The sequence below is a fragment of the Xenopus laevis genome, chromosome 2S, assembly GCF_017654675.1.
Source record: "Xenopus laevis strain J_2021 chromosome 2S, Xenopus_laevis_v10.1, whole genome shotgun sequence".
In the NCBI taxonomy this organism is placed as follows: Eukaryota; Metazoa; Chordata; class Amphibia; order Anura; family Pipidae; genus Xenopus; species Xenopus laevis.
In genome coordinates, this window is record NC_054374.1 from 28,126,641 (window position 1) to 28,143,728 (window position 17,088).

The 17,088-nt window shown below is 40.8% G+C and overlaps 1 protein-coding gene across 5 annotated transcripts in view; it reads right to left on the reverse strand.

Moving 5' to 3' along the window:
• Positions 1-17,088, reverse strand: part of LOC108709287 (syntaxin-binding protein 5-like) — a 151,914-nt gene that overhangs the window by 93,230 nt on the left and 41,596 nt on the right. For all 5 annotated transcript variants that reach the window (XM_041583517.1, XM_041583516.1, XM_041583518.1 and 2 more), the window contains exons 4-5: positions 10,931-11,031; positions 1,526-1,660 (exon numbers count right to left, since the gene is read on the reverse strand). In XM_041583517.1, the coding sequence (XP_041439451.1) occupies positions 1,526-1,660; positions 10,931-11,031 (236 nt within the window). The remainder of the gene's footprint in view (positions 1-1,525; positions 1,661-10,930; positions 11,032-17,088) is intronic.

Sequence of the window (17,088 nt, forward strand, 5' to 3'; positions counted from 1 at the left end):
ATGGTGTTGTCAAGGTCTAGGAATGAGAGAGAAATAAAGAACCTCAATGTTCTGACCATAGTTTATAGCAAATAAAACATCTTCTGTGACTTTTAGCTGTCTTATGGTCGGGGTACTGGCTTTATACTGCTTTAAAGGGGCAGTTCACCTTTAAATTGAATTTCGATATGTGATATTTTGAGACCATTTTTTTATGGCTCTTCAGGTATCTAGCTTTTTGTTCAGCAGCTCTCCAGCAGCTACCTGGTTGTTAGGGTCTTGTTTTCCCTAGCAATAAAGCAGTGGTTTGAATAAGAAACTGGAAAACATATAGGAGGAGGTCTGAATATAATGATAAGTAAGATAAGTAAGTATAATAAGATATAGAGAGGGTATCCACATTGTAAAATGATTACCAATCACAACACTACTGTACATCAATTATCAACTGATCCAATCCCTGAGTTCTTCACATAGACCAACCCTACGTCTAATTGTCTCAGGTGTAAGTACTATAGAAAATGAAGAGCTACACCCAGCTTTTAATGGGTGCCATTTTGGTACACCTTTAGTAGATTTATTTCCACAGGTGTTAGTTAGAAAGTTATACCCAATTCTGTTTAGGTGCCATTTTTGTGCACATTTTACGGGTGCCATTTTGGTGCACCTGTGATTGGATCACTTGATAATTGATGTAGTGTTGTGATTGGTGCACATATGTTTAAATACTGGTGTTTAAGCTCTGAAAATTTTGCCTATGATTAAGTGTTGAAGACACGAAATGCGTAAGGCATAGAACACAATAATTCTTTACTTTTCTTTGACGATTTGGTAGAAGACTGCCTTCATTTGAGTGCCTGCTCCATATTTATCCTCTAAGATAAGTAAGTAACAATAACATTGTAGCCTCACAGAGCAATGGTTTTTTGCCCACTAGGGTCAGTGACCCACATTTGAAAGCTGGGAAGAGACAGAAGAGTAAGGCAAATAATTTAAAAACTATAAAAAAAGAAATAATGAAAGCCAATTACATATAGAGGTCCATTTATCAAAGGTCAAAATTCAAATTCATGTGAATTTTTTTTTTAATTTGAATATACTCACAATTCGACTGGGAGGTTATTTCAGAAAAAACAAACTTCTGCCAGTGACTTGAACATGAACTCGGCAGGTTATAGATGGCGAATAGTTGAATTAGGACTGTTTCCATGGACAGGATGTGATTAATCTCACATTGAAATTTACATTGAAATAGGGTAATTAAAATTTGAATGCGTGAATTTGACACTCGAAATTCAAATTCAAATTTACTTTTTGACCCTTGATAAATCTGCCCCATACAGTATGTAATAATTATGCACAGTTGGAGAACACTGCTTTCCCACAAAGTGTGTAATCTTGTGCCATTGTTACTAAGCCATTCTTGCTAAGCCAACAACCATACACAAGAGCAAGTTGTGGTACATCACATTACAGCAGGATCCATCTATGCCGTAAAATGCTTTCACTTTACCATCAAATACATAACTGAAACAAATGTACTTACAATTCTATTGCTTTGTTCCACATGACAACATATCCAGAGAGAACAAAGGATTCAATATTTACAATGTGCGTGTTCCCCCTTTCCGTTCCAACATAGAGCCACTTACTCTGGAACGGTATGTGGCAACATGTGATCCTGCAAATACAACAAGGTAGTTCTCATCATTAAATGAACAATTGCTGGAAACTGTTTCCATTTTGAAGCAAGCAATGTGCATACTATAACACATTAATGGCTTTAAACATTAAAAACATTAATTGTTAAAGTTAAAATGCTCAAGAACATTTTATTACAGTGAACCGTCAATTTTCAGTGCGCTTATTTTAAAGGGGTCGTTCACCTTCCAAACACTTTTTTCAATTTAATTGTTTTTAGATTGTTCCCCAGAAAGAAAGACTTTTTTTTAATTACCTTCCATTATTTATTTTTTACTGTTTTTCTAAAAGTTTAAAGTTGAATGTTCGTGTCTCTGGTGTTTGAGTCTGGAAGCTCAGTAATTCAGGTGCAGACTCTAAACTGTTATAATTACATTTAGTTGATAGATTTCTCAGCAGCATCTCTGGAGTATTAGCAACTATTGTATCAATTCTAACAGCTGCCTGTAATGAAACTCAGTGATTCTGCTCAGCAGGGACAAAGATAAGAAATGGATCAACTAAATGTATCCATTTAGAACAGTTTACAGGGTCGGCGACCCCCCCTCCCAGAGCAGCTTCATAAGGTGAAATATGACACTTTATACTTCAATATTAGAAAAACGGTCACACATAGAAAATAGAAAGTCATTGGAAAAAGTCGTTATTTGTGGTGATCTATCTGAAAACAACCACCCCTTTATGTTTCCCATGCATGCATTTTATATTTGTGGTCCCACAAATTTATAATGCATTTCAATTATTATTATCATTATTATTAACATGTATTTATATAGCACCAACATATTGCGTAGCACTGTAAAGTAACTGTGATTATACAACTACATCACATGAATTACATACATAGAATATATGGAGTAACAAACATCACAATCAATACAGGTACAAAGAGGTGAGGAAGGCCCTATGCATAGGCATACAGTCTAAAGGGAAGGGAGTAATACACAAGGTGTGGGAGTCGGCAAGATCGAAGTAAGTGGGTGAGAAATGTGGTGTTGTATGTGGTGTTGCGTTTGGTAGTTAAGCAGAGTGAGGGTAGGCTTCTCGAAAGAAGTGCGTTTTCAGAGATTTTTTGAAAGCAGAAAGGTTGGGAGAAAGTCGGACAGATCGTGGGAGAGCGTTCCAGAGGAGGGGTGCAGCCCTTCCAAAGTCTTGAATGCGAGCATGTGAGGAGGTAATAAGAGAAGAGTTGAGTAGCAGGTCAGTAGAGGAGCTTAGTAAGCGAGTGGGTGAGTATATAGAGATGAGTTCAGAGATGTAGGGTGGAGCAGAGTTGTGAAGTGCTTTGAAAGTCAGTGTCATTAATTTGAATTTGATTCTGAAAGGTAACGGAAGCCAGTGCAGGGATTGACAGAATGGCGAGGCAGAGGATGAGCGGTTGCTGAGGTGTATGAGCCTCGCAGCAGTGTTCATTATGGACTGGAGAGGTGACAGTCTCTGGAGGGGGAGGCCAATTAAAAGAGAGTTACAGTAGTCTAGACGCGATATGATGAGAGAGTGAATAAGAATTTTGGCAGCGTCTTGGGTGATAAATGATCGTATTTTGGATATGTTCCTTAGGTGGAAGTGACATGATTTAATAAGTGACTGGATATGAGGAGTGAATGACAGGGCAGAATCTAGGATAACCCCAAGGCACCGGGCCTGGGGAGAGGGGGTGATAGTGGAATTGTTAACTATGATGGATACTTCGGGGATGCTACTGGTGTTTCTTGGAGGAAAGAGAACCATTTCAGTTTTAGAGAGGTTTAATTTAAGGTAGCGTTGCGACATCCAGGTAGAGATAGCGGACAGGCAGGAGGAGACGCGAGTTAGGAGTTCTGGGTTGAGATCAGGAGATGAGAGATAGATCTGAGTATCGTCAGCATAGAGGTGGTAGTGGAAACCATATGAATTTATTAATTTGCCAAGGGAGGAAGTATAGAGGGAGAATAGTAATGGTCCCAGGACAGAGCCTTGAGGAACTCCAACAGAAAGAGGTAGGGGAGAAGATGATACTCCATTGTAGTAGGGATGTAGCGAACGTCGGAAAAAAAGTTCGCGAACATATTCGCGAACTTGCGCAAAAACGCGAGCGGTTCGCGAACGGTTCGCGAACCCCATAGACTTCAATGGGAAGGCGAACTTTAACATCTAGAAAAGACATTTCTGGCCAGAAAAATGATTTTAAAGTTGTTTAAAGGGTGCAACGACCTGGACAGTGGCATGCCAGAGGGGGATCAAGGGCAAAAATGTATCTGAAAAATCTGCCTGTGTGTGCTTGGAAGAGATAGTGTAGGGGGAGAGCTGTTAGTGATTTCAGGGACAGATGATAGTAAGTTTGCTGGCTAGTAATCTGCTTGATACTGCTCTGTATTGGAGGGACAGAAGTCTGCAGGGATTTGAGGGACATTTTAGCTTAGGTAGCTTTGCTGGCTAGTAATCTACTGTTCTCTTTAAACAACTGCCATACGTTGACCTTGTAGGCATTGTTTGGTGTTTTTTCTGGAGACGGTAATATTATGGATATTTAGACAGAATGGGAACAAGGTCACACAGCTCGATGGCGGGTTGAAGAAAACAGTGTGCAAATAATGCCTACAGGGCAAATAATGCCTAAAAGGTCAACTTATACACTACTACAGCGGTAGTAAAATAAAAAAAAGTAAAATAAAAAAAAAATGAATATTAAAAAAAAAAATTAAAGTTGGTGCTGCTGAACTACTAGGAGCAGCAGATTAGCACACCAGTCCCACTCCCCAACACTGCTAGACTAATAGCACTGGGCTCTTATAGTAGTAGTAGTAGTAGTAGTAGTAAAACAACAAAAAAATAAATAAAAGCAGTCCTTACAAGGACTACTGTTATTGCAGCAGTCAGCAGATGAGATCAGAAGCAGGACAGCTGCCCACTGCAGCTACATACAGAGCACTGCAGTAGAAGGTAGATTACTAGCCAGCAAAGCTACCTAAGCTTAAATGTCCCTCAAACCCCTGCAGACTTCTGTCCCTCCAATAACAGAGCAGTATCAAAACGATTACTAGCCAGCAAACTTTCAACTGTCCCTGAAATCACTAACAGGCAGCAGCTCTCTCCCTACACTATCTCTTCAGCACACACAGGCAGAGTGAAAAAACGCTGCAGGGCTTCGGTTTTTATAGGGAAGGGGAGTGGTCCAGGGGAGAGCTTCCTGATTGGCTGCCATGTACCTGCTGGTCTGGGGTGAGAGGGCAAAAAAAAGCGCCAACAATGGCGAACCCAAAATGGCGAACGTCGCGCGACGTTCGCGAACTTCCGGCGAGCGCGAACACCCGATGTTCGCGCGAACAAGTTCGCCGGCGAACAGTTCGCGACATCTCTACATTGTAGGAGACACTGAAGGAACGATTGGTGATGTAAGAAGAGAACCAGGACAGGGCTGTGTCACGAAGGCCAAGCGACTGGAGGGACTGGAGGAGGAGAGGGTGATCTACAGTGTCAAATGCGGCTGAGAGGTCAAGCAGTATTAGTAGTGAGAAATGATTGTTGGCTTTAGCGGTTAAAAGGTCATTAGTTAGTCGAGTCAGGGCAGTTTCCGTGGAGTGTTGTGGCTTAAAACCAGATTGTAGGGGGTCCAGCAGGTTATTGTCAGAGAGGAATGAGGTAAGTCGGTTGTAGACTAGGCGCTCAAGTAGTTTAGAGATGAAAGGTAGCAGAGAGATAGGTCGGAGGTTGTCAAGATTGGAGGGATCAAGAGAGGGTTTTTTCAGAATGGGGGTGACAAGAGCATGTTTTAGTTGAGAAGGAAACAGTCCAGTTGAGAGCAAAAGATTAAATAGGTGGGTTAAGGCTTTGATTAGACAAGGATTGGTATTGTGGAGAAGTTTCGAGGGAATTGGATCAAGCGGGCAGGTGGTAAGGTGAGAGGAGGCCAGAAGCTTTGAGACTTCCTCATCGGTGACAGGGGTGAAGGAGCACAGGAGAGACTGGGCAGTGTGGAGGGAGGGTGGTGGAAGTCTAGGGGGGTTGAGTAGTGTAATGTCCCTTCTGATAGTGTCAATTTTGTTTTTGAAGTGCTCAGCAATATCTTGAGCAGAGACAGATGTGCATGGAGGGGGTGGAGAAGGGGAAAGGAGAGTGTTAAAGGTGGAGAAAAGTTGTGCTGGTTTTTTAGAAAGGGAGTTAATGAGTGAAGTAAAGTATGTTTGTTTGGCTTGGAAGAGGCTGGTGTTAAAGGAGCGCAGGGCGGATTTGTAGCTCCAAAAGTCTGATTCTGAACGGGATTTGCGCCAGCGACGCTCAAGTGCACGTGAATGTCTTTGGAGCGCTTTTGTATGAGCAGTATGCCAAGGTTGAAGTGGTTTGGGTCGAGAACGTTTAGTTTTTATAGGAGCAAGCTCATTTAGGGCAGTGGTGAGAGTACTATAGTAGACAGAGGTAGCCACATTAGGACATGAGATGGCTGAGATATTAGAGTGAAGAGAGTCAAAGGAAGAAGAGAGATGTGACACGACTACAGCTTGCAAGTCACGGTAAGTACGTGTTTGGGGAATAGCAGGGGGTGAGGAGGGAGTTAGTGAGAGTTGAAATGTGAGCATATTGTGATCAGAGAGGGGAAATGGGGAGTTAGTAAAATTGGAGGTTGAACAGAGTCTGGTAAATATGAGATCCAGAGCACTACCATTGGAGTGAGAGGGGGAGTCTGAGCACAAAGATAAGCCTAGGGTGCATTTCCCTGATTTTAAGTCATGTTTTCCCAGATTTTACATAACAATTTTATCCTGATGTTCCCAAAAACTGCTTTTTTCCCTCTATGAATGTTATTATTTGTGAAATAAAGACGTTTATAATACTAACCACATGTATACTTTGCCATGGTTCTGCCTGTAAATGGTCAATTCCAATGAGTCTGCCCCTTATTCAGTCCTGCACCAATCACTTATTGCTTTAGGTTGTGTATGTGACTGACAGAGAGGCCTTGCACTTGCCCCCATAGTGTAACATTAACACTGCAATGCTTAACCCTCGGTATTAACACAGTAATTATTGTATCTCAAAGTAAAACTGACTCATGTGCTTATATCCTTTTAGTTAAAGAAAAGGTTACTTTAACACATTTCCCTGATTTTACATTTTCACAGATTTTACATCATTTTTTCCTGGTCCCCTAAAAAATTTAAAATGTGGGTCCTACTGTATGACTTTAGTGAGACATGTAGTGGAGCCTGGCCTGGTTAGAATGGAAATAAAAAGCCAGTAAAAGACAGCATGATACTCTGCAACAGTATACCCTGTGCATCAGACGTGCCCAGACTTAGGAATTGCAAAAGGGTGTTAATCAAAGCTAATAAGGATGAATGCTTGGTTGCTTCCCTGAATATATTTATTGCAGCCAAATCTATACAAGATAACAGATACAGGTATGGGATCCATTGTCTGGAAACTCATTATCTAGAAAGCTCTGATAGGTAGGGTCATCTCCTGACTCCATTATAATCAAATAATCCACATTTTTAAAAATGATTTCCTTTTTCTCAGTAATAGTAAAGCAGTACCATGTACTTGATCCAAACTAAGATATAATGAATCCTTATTGGAAGTAGAACTAGCCTATTGGGTTTATTTAATGTTTACATGATTTTCTGGTAGACTTAGGGGCCGATTCACTAACTTCAAGTGAAGGATTCGAAGTAAAAAAACTTCGAAATTCAAAGTGTTTTTTGGGCTACTTCGACCTTAGACTTCGAATCAAAGGATTCGAACTAAAAATCGTTCGACTATTCGACCATTCGATGGTCGAAGTACTGTCTTTTTAAGAAAAAACTTCGACCCCCTAGTTCGCCATCTAAAAGCTACCAAACTCAATGTTAGCCTATGGGGAAGGTCCCCATAGGCTTGCCTAAGTTTTTTTGGTCGAAGGATAATCCTTCGATCGTTGGATTAAAATCCTTCGAATCGTTCAATTCGAAGGATTTAATCGTTCGATCAAAGGATTATTCCTTCGATCGAACGATCGAACTATTTGCGCTAAAATCCTTCGACTTCGATATTCGAAGTCAAAGGATTTTAATTCCCAGTCGAATATCGAGGGTTAAATAACCCTCGATATTCGACCCTTGGTGAATCGGCCCCTTAAGGTATGAAGATCCATATTACATAGAGATCTGTTATCTGGAAAACCCTCAGGTCCCGAGCATTCTGGGTAACAGGTCCCATACCTGTATATCAAAATTTTGCCGTTTCACCCATAAGTCCATTTGCATTTTCCCAAATCTCAGCTGGGCTCCACTAGTGGGACAGACCAACAGTCTGGGACCCCCAAACTGCAATTAAATAGCTGTGGGGAGGTGAAGGGTACCATGGCTATTCTGATCCACTGACACACAGCTCCATTGCACTTCCCCATGTCTCTAGATTTCTGTTGTACAGAGATACGTTTTTGCTCTTTAAACTTCTGAGTGGCTTTTCAGGAAGTTGTTAAAACTTTATTAGAAAATGTTTCTCAGCATATATATATGCGTGTCTGCTCATTCTGGGACACAATTTCTTCGCAAGGTTTCGTGCTTAGAAATGATTGGAAAAAAGGTTAAAAGTGTATTAGTTGCAGAAGTGCTTTATCAGCAGGTGTCGCAGCCAGACAATGTTTCCCCTGGGCTGCAACCAAAGACATTTCCGTGCTACAGATGTACGAATGATGTTTGGAACTGAAAAACACTTGAAGAAAATATCTCCCAGAAATGGCAGGGCCCAGGTTTTCATCTGTGAGAAGAGCTCTACAACTGATTGGTTTCATGATGATTGGTTTGTATAAAACACAGTGAATCATCACCGAGAAAGTTGAAGAGAGGCAAGCAAACAACGGGCAAGAAAAGCTTTACAACTCTGCATGATTAATATATATATAATCCTTCTCAGCAGTCTCGACACTGTAAATCAGTTAGGAACCATATAAATCATAGATTACAGATTTTCCTGCATCCACAGTAAACCTGCATTCAGGATATTAAGGTTTTACAACATTTATGACTCTGACTTGTCATTTACCAATGGTTCAGGTGTAACCAATTGCTGGAGTGCAAAGTGGCTGTTGTAACTGCCCTGTGTGCCTTGCACTGGGAGCCCAGTATTTAACCCAATATGGCAACATGTGATCCTGGAATACAAGGGCATTTTTTTCCATTAAATCAATCAATAAACAACTATGCTTGCTTTAATTACATGTTTTATAAAAGGTACAAAGAGGAAAAAACAAGGCATATTGCTCCACAATTGTAAATGAGCAGTAGTGTAACTAGCTGTGGTGGGGCCAGGATGAAGCTCCCCCGCTGCGTCGGCCTCCACGTAGCTACATGAAGTGGAGCAGAGTTAGGATTGTCATGAAAGCCTGCATTCCCCTTTTTGGGCTGATCCTTCTGTGGCTCTGCTTCATGTAGCCAAGTGAAGGTGGAAGTTGCCAGTGCAGTTTTGCTGATGTGCCTAAGAGAGTGGATACTCTTTTGTAGGGCTGCAAAAACAAAAAAACAAAAAAACAAAAACAGAGGATACTGAAGGCAGCAGAGTAAACACTCCATGTGCCCTGAACCTAAAAGGGGTTCTGGATGTTCCCAGTGCGTGAAAGGAAGACTGAAAGAGAACCAAGGTACTTGTAGGGCCTGGGTTTGAGACAAAAAAAGGATTGCCAAGGGTTCAACGCTTGAGAGATAGTTCCAAGGGGCATGTGACTGTGCCTGGAGAATGGCCTTCTTTTGGGAACGTGCAGCAGTGACGCTGACTTGGAAATAGGCTGTGTGTCCTGGCTGAAGTTGATCTCTGAAATGAAACATGGTGCTAACCTTGTGCTGGACCAGTTTCTGGGAAAGGCCCTGGGGTAGTCAGGTAAATTACATTCTCAGCTGTAAGATAAACTGTTATATATTCTGATGCCACAAAATGAGAAACAACCTGTGAATAAATTAAAGCCCAAATCCTATTTTTACTGCATTTTTGTGTCCCTGTCTCTGTTCTGCACAAACCAATCTTCCCACATTGTATATTTCTCATATTCTATGTGCATTATCTGAGTAGTTATAGGACACCTTGCTGTTTTCCATAATCCAGGGTACAGAAAAAGCTGCTGGTGGTGGGCACATGTAGATGACATTTACCATAAAATGGATTATTTTCAGGTTGTTTAGAAAAACTTAATGTAAAGATGTGCAAGAAGCAGAGTGTACCAAGTGTAAGTCAAAGCAGCTGCTGAATGTACAGAGTATAGAGAGCTGCCCAGAAGTAAAGAGGACTACCCAGGGGTAAAGAGAGCTGCCCAGAAGTAAAGAGGACTGCCCAGGGGTAAAGAGCTGCCCAAAAGTAAAGAGGACTGCCCAGGGGTAAAGATAGTTACCCAGGGGTTTGAGGGCTCAGTATCTAGAGACTCTATGAAGTAAACACCCACTTAAACACAAAACCTACCTATGCCAACCCTTTTTTTACTATTGTTTCCAACGGCACCTTATCTGTACTACTATAATGCTGTTTATCTATTTTTATAATGTGAATCAGTTAGTGACTAGTGATCACGGCAGGTCATGGGCGAGTCTGAGCAGAACTTTTCTTTCCACCCATCCCTCCCTTACAATGTCCTGCTTCAGGCTTCAGCAGCCGGTATAGTATAGGCACTTGCTTTACCCTGCTCCCTTTATGACATCAGAGATGAGCAAATAGGGTGTGTGTCTATAAATACAGGTGATTTGCTGGGTTGTGTTCGGACAGTTGGGAACAACAGGTTAGGGCCGAGTGCGGGTCGAAAGACACATCAATATTATCCACTATACCATATGTTAAGTGGCCAGAATATTATAAAATTATGTGGTCATCCAAAGAATTCCTGAGTAGTCTGCAGGCCATACAAATCTATACACATCTGACCCATGGGTCTCCAGCTGGACAGCCCTTGTTTATTGGGTCCCTCAGACAACATCCTTGCCTATGACACTATACAATGAAACCTTAAAGTTTGTAGGAATAATGGCTTCAAAATCTCTTGTTTTTATTCAAAACTGCCTTATTTAAGCAGATTTCCCGTTGTCACCAAAGTTGCATTGTGTCTGGCACAGTGTGCTGTCGAGCTTTAATCTCTGCACTTTAAAAATGATCATGTCTCAGCTGCTCTTGTGAAAATGATTGGCAGAGGAGATTTTATAAATACGAGTCAGTGTGGAGTAATAAAACATACAAACCACTGCCAAATACAAGTTGTGTCTATTATACAATGACAGGAATTTGCATTTCTATTTGATAGCATTCCATTTCTTACCGTTCCTTATTAAATTTAAGTGAATGAAGGACAGCCGGTCGTTTCTGCCTCAGGTTCCACAAATGAAGCGTCTCATCTGCACACGCACTAACCAAGGCACCCTACATTAAAACACGAGAAAAGAAATAACTTTAAGCACGGTAACTATATTTATTAATAGCCCATAAATCATTGTGATTTTACAGGAATATTCTCTATTTGTTCAGACTGTAAGTCCCTCTTGCAATGCTGCAATTTCTGATACTGATATGGTGTTACTTTTATACCTTCATAGTACCCTTAAATACTTACACACCTTTCTTAATTCATGGCATACAATAAATAAATACTGAAGTTGGTTTTCCAATCTAGACATTGCTGCCAACAAATCTCCATCCCACCTCTCATAAACGTCTGTGAACTTACAAATTAGATCCAACCAATAAAAGGATGCAAACTGAAATTTGCTTCCTAAGTTGAATTGCAAGCTAAAGGGATACAGTCATGTGAAAACATGTTTTTTTCAAAACGCGTCAGTTAATAGTGCTGCTCCAGCAGACTTCTGCAATGAAATCCAATTCTCAAAAGAGCAAACAGATTTTTTTATATTTAATTTTGAAATCTGACATGGGGCTAGACATATTGTCAGTTTCCCAGCTGCCCCAGTCATGTGACGGGTGCCTGCACTTTAGGATGGAACTACTTTCTGGCAGGCTGTTATTTCTCCTACTTAATGTAACTGAATCAGTCTCAGTGGGACTTGGCTTTTACTATTGAGGGTTGTTTTTAGATCTACCAGGGAGCTGTTATCTTGTGTTAGGGAGCTGCTATCTGATTACCTTCACATTGTTCTGTTGTTAGGCTGCTGGGGGTGGGGGGAATCACTCCAACTTGCAGTTCAGCAGTAAAGAGTGACTGAAGTTTATCAGAGCACAAGTCCCATGACTGGAGGCAGCTGGGAAAAATGTCTAGCCCAATGTCAGATTTCAAAATTAAATATTAAAAAATCTGTTTGCTCTTTTGAAATATGGATTTCAGTGCAGATTTCTGCTGGAGCAGCACTATTAACGATGTGTTTTGAAAAAAAACATGTTTTCCCATAACAGTATCCCTTCAAAGGGATGTAAAGTCAAAAAATGAAATTCCTTTAACGGGTCCACTGTCTAAAAATAAACCTATCGTCAGTATACTTCCATTAAGAATTCTGTACCTTTTTCATAAAAATCATGATTTCCAGCTCCTTTTTCTCTCTATCCGCACTGACTTCAGCCTGCATGAATTCCTCAACACAGGCCCGTGGCTGCTTTACTTCAAGATTATAATAGATACTTCGGGTTAATTTATCTTTTCGTTCCTAAAGCTTATCTCCATGACAACTCCACACGCTTTCCCTGACAGTACAAAACTTGGAGGAGGGGAGATTGTTTTGAGGTAAAGCAGCCATGGGCCATCCCGACCGTGCTGAGGAATTCATGCAGGTTGAAGTCCATGCGCATAGAGAGAAGAAGGAGCTGGAGTGCAGAAAATAATGATTATTATGAAAAAGGTACATAATTTATAATGGAAGTATATTGACGATAGGTTTATTTTTAGACAGTGGACCCGTTAAAGGAATTGAATTTTTTTACTTTACGTCCCCTTTAAGGGACAGATACAGGATGCGAGATGGATGCCTATGTTTGCCCCTGGGGCAATTGTGCAATGTGTCTATGTGTGTTAAGTGCAAAAACTGTCAGGATCTCCTACCTAGGAGTTCAGAAATGACCCCTAATGGGACTGGTCATATACCGTGTAATTTGGCCAGTGAAATTATTATTTTTTATTTACTAGAATGTTCAATGGAACCATCAGAGAGCACAAAGCTGAACTTAATGACACTCATTCCTCCATTTCTTCTTGGAGATCCCTCAAACAGCCGGATCAGTGCAATTTGCATGCAATGTAAATAGACAAATCATCTGCATCATATAAGCTCTGGGCAATTTTACTATTTATAAATGATCAGGAACGGGAAGTAAATTAGCAGATAACGCAAAGAACAGAACAATTAACTAAAGAAACCATCTTTAAATTAGGATGGGACTCAATATAGACTATGTTAAAGGAGAAGGAAAGGCTAAAATTAAGTAAGCTTTATCAGACAGGTCTATATATATATACGCCAGTAAACCCTCAAAGTAATGCTGCTCTGAGTTCTCTGTCAAAAGAAACACACCATTTTTTTCCTTCTATTGTGTACACAAGGGCTTCTGCATCAGACTTCCTGTTTTCAGCACAAACCTCCAGGGCTAGGGCTTGAGCATGCTCAGTTAGCTCCTCTCTCCCTTCCCCCCCTCCCTGCTGTAATCTGAGCCCAGAGCTATGAGTGAGCAGGGAGAGACTCAGGGAGGAAGTGATGTCACACCAAGCTAATGTGGCAGCTGCTATACTAAACAAACAGAGCTGTTTAATCAGGTATTAAATCAGGTATTGTAAATCATTCTGCAGAATAAATATAGTGTTATAGCTTGTACTATTATGGCTAATCAATTGGAAATAAACTGCCTCGGTAGTTTTCCTTCTCCTTTAAATGTTTTTTCCTAGAAAATATTTACGTTTTAGGGATATATCCACAATGTTTGGCTTGAATACTCAGCAAAATACTAACCTGAATCAGAATCTTAGTTTGCATATTCAAATTTGAGATAAATAAATACATTCCACATCTGTGAACAAAACCAAAAATTGGCATGTTTAGCTGATTTCTAGGGGCAGTTTTACTAAAGGGCGAAGTGGCCGTCGCTAGGAAAGTTCGCCAGAAATCTCATCTGCAGGGACATCATCAATTTACTAACAGGCGTAGACGACAATTCGGCAATCACAACCTCTTTTGGACCGGGGACCGGTGCAAAATTTTTATTTTTTATTTTTGCAAGGACCAGGGGTGCGGTTGGGGTCGGCGGGTCAGAGGCGGGTTTGGCGGGGTCAGGGTGGGGTGGCAGGGGTCTGGGGTGGGGTAGACGGGGGTTGGCATCAAGTTTGGACATGCCAGTGTCCAATTCGGCACACCTCGTTTTATTGGGCTGGGCTCGACGGCCCAGTGCAAGAGTGTCCACAGCCCGGTTCTGGGCCACGGCCCGTCGGTTGGGGACCCCTGCTCTATATGACCTATATGTACTCTCCCTATTCAAATTGACCTAAACGCATGTGTACTAACGAAGTTTTTCTAGGCAGAAATTAACGTTGGCAAAAGTGCAATGTGAAATGCTATCACTGACGAATTAATGCTATCGAAAATTCACCAGCGTTTGGCTGCTGAGACGCAACTTTGCATTTTAGTGGATTAGCATAGTAGGAGCGTATTTGCACCTGGTGAAGTGGTGCAAAGTGTGGCGAAACCTTCATAGGTAAAAATTCGCCATTTAGTGAATTAGCCCCCTAGACTTTATGTAGGTTTTGTTCTACAAAGGTTAAGAAACGATGAACACCAGTGTGACACCGACACTTTCAGTTTCAGGACACATTATTAACATCACATGGTACAACTGTATTAGACAGACTAAAGAGAAGGCTTGGTTATCTGTTATATTGTGAACGGGAGCATAAGGAAAGGGATTGTAAAACAAGGGGCCCCTGGTGCTGTGACATGTGACCTTATGTGCCATTTTAAATGTGATGCTACCTCACTACTAATTATAATTTGAAGCAACCTTTCTTAGAATTTATGAAAAGAAATCAATTTGCTAGCCTGACATGACCCTCAATATAGTCTAAAGTAACATCTACAGGCAATAAAATAATAACAGACTGGAAAATTGCTCTAACTAAAGAATATTAGTTCTTTTCACAAGAATGAGCAGAAACAAGCTTTGTAATATGTGTTTTAGCCTGAAGATCACTGAGCATAAGGGTCAAATGAGGCAGAACAAAGTGAGTCGATCCAAATATAATGTAATATAACTTCTAGGTATGTTCCCAACTAGCACAGACAGCTCAGCTGACCAATGAGTTTGCCCGGGGGATCTGGAATAAAAAGAACCGCTTCTTCCCATCTTGCCAATAGCACTTAATATTGAACGACAGAAGTATACATGGGAAATTCTTTTTCTCGCCCCCTCATATTAGAAATGTCATATATATGGAGAAGACATTATGGGGCAAATTTACTAAAAATCGCCAGCGTGATGTCATTTCGGAACTTTGCAGATTTACTAAGGGGTGCTGGTGTATATTCGCTAGTGAAGGAGATAGACTCTAGCGCTACTTCGCACTGTAACGCCAGACTTGCCTTTGCCACCTCAGACCAGGCAAAGTGCAATAGAGTAGATAGGAGTTCCACAAAAAAAAGTTTAAAATTTTTCTAAGTCCCAAAAAACGCTGGCGTCTTTTCCTTTTTACAGGGTGATAGGCTGCAAAAGAGCGTAGATTTTTTTTGGGGTTCCCTCGTTCCCCCCTACATTTCCTATCAATTGGGCACATAAACTATACACTGGGCTCATGTGTAGGGCAATATAACAACTCTATTTTATTTTTTAAGGTTCCCTGACTTGTGTAGTGTAATGTATTTGCTGCAACATATACGTCCATTGTACTTTAACTTCACGCCGTATGCTTATTAGGCAACGCTAGCGTAACTTCGAACTGCTTATCGTATTATCGCTAACGCAACTTCGCAAGCGTTCGGAACCCTGGATGCAACTTCGGATTTTCATGAATTAGCGTTGTCCGGGCAAATCTACGCCTGCCGAAGTGTTGCGATGTCAGTGAAGCCGTCGCTGGCGCAATATCGGAGGTAAGTAAATTTGCCCCATTGCGCACTGCTAGGTCTCTATTGAAAAAAAACACTGCTGCTGAAAGTGGAGTAAAGGCTAAATCTCTGCCTGAGACCTCTTAAATATGAGCTTAGAGACATACAATACATTCTGAGACTACTCAATGCTATATTCTATGGCAGAAATCCTATTGTACAAAGGTAATCAGGAATTTACTGCTACTCAATGGCATATACTAATATGAAAGAATAATCCAATAAAATATAAATTCCATCCAGGTTAGTTTTGGGGCACACCGTGTTGTTCTCCATGTCTGCAGTTAAAGAAACAGTAACACCAACAAATGAAAGCACATTCAATTAATTAAAATATAATGCACTGTTGGCATGCACTGGTACAACTGGTGTGTTTACTTCAGCAACTCTACTATAGTTTTATAACAAGCTGCTGTATAGCCATGGGGGCAGCCATTCAAGCACAAGATACACACAGATAACAGATAAGTACTACTATAGTTTACATAAACAAGCTGCTGTGTAGCCATGGGGGCAGCCATTCAAGCACAGGATACACAGTAGATTACAGATGAGTACTACTATAGTTTTTTAAAAGAAGCTGCTGTGTAGCCATGGGGGCAGCCATGCAAGCACAGGATACATGTAAGATAACAGATAAGTACTACTATAGTTTATATAAATAAGCTGCTGTGTAGCCATGGGGGCAGCCATTCAAGCACAGGATCCACGTAAGATAACAGATAAGTACTACTATAGTTTATATAAACAAGCTGCTGTGTAGCCATGGGGGCAGCCATTCAAGCACAGAATACACAGTAGATAACAGATAAGTACTACTATAGTTTATATAAACAAGCTGCTGTGTAGCCATGGGGGCAGCCATTCAAGCACAGGATACACAGTAGATAACAGATAAGTACTACTATAATTTATATAAACAAGCTGCTGTGTAGCCATGGGGGCAGCCATTCAAAGCTGAAAAGGGAGAAAAGGCACATGATACACAGCAGATAATAGATAGCTTATCTGTTATCTACTATTTGTATTGTGCTTGAATAGCTGCCTCCGTGGCTACACAGCAGCTTGTTTATATAAATTATAATAATCTTTCTGAAGCAAACATCCCAGTTTTACCAGTGCATGGCAACACTAAATTATTTATTAATTATTTAAAAACACTTTCATTTTTTGATGTTACTGTTCCTTTAATTCCTGAGAGTGCAGGAAGGAATTGGCTATTGGCTGCTGTTCAATCATCACTCAGACTTTAGGTAATCTGTAAAAAAAAAAATCATTTTCCAGTAAACAGACATGCTGTACACGTAAACTTCCCGTTTCTATAAAAGCACTGTAGACATTATTAGCAGTGTGACCCTTGAAGTCAGTTGACAAATTGTCTCTGGCACTAAAG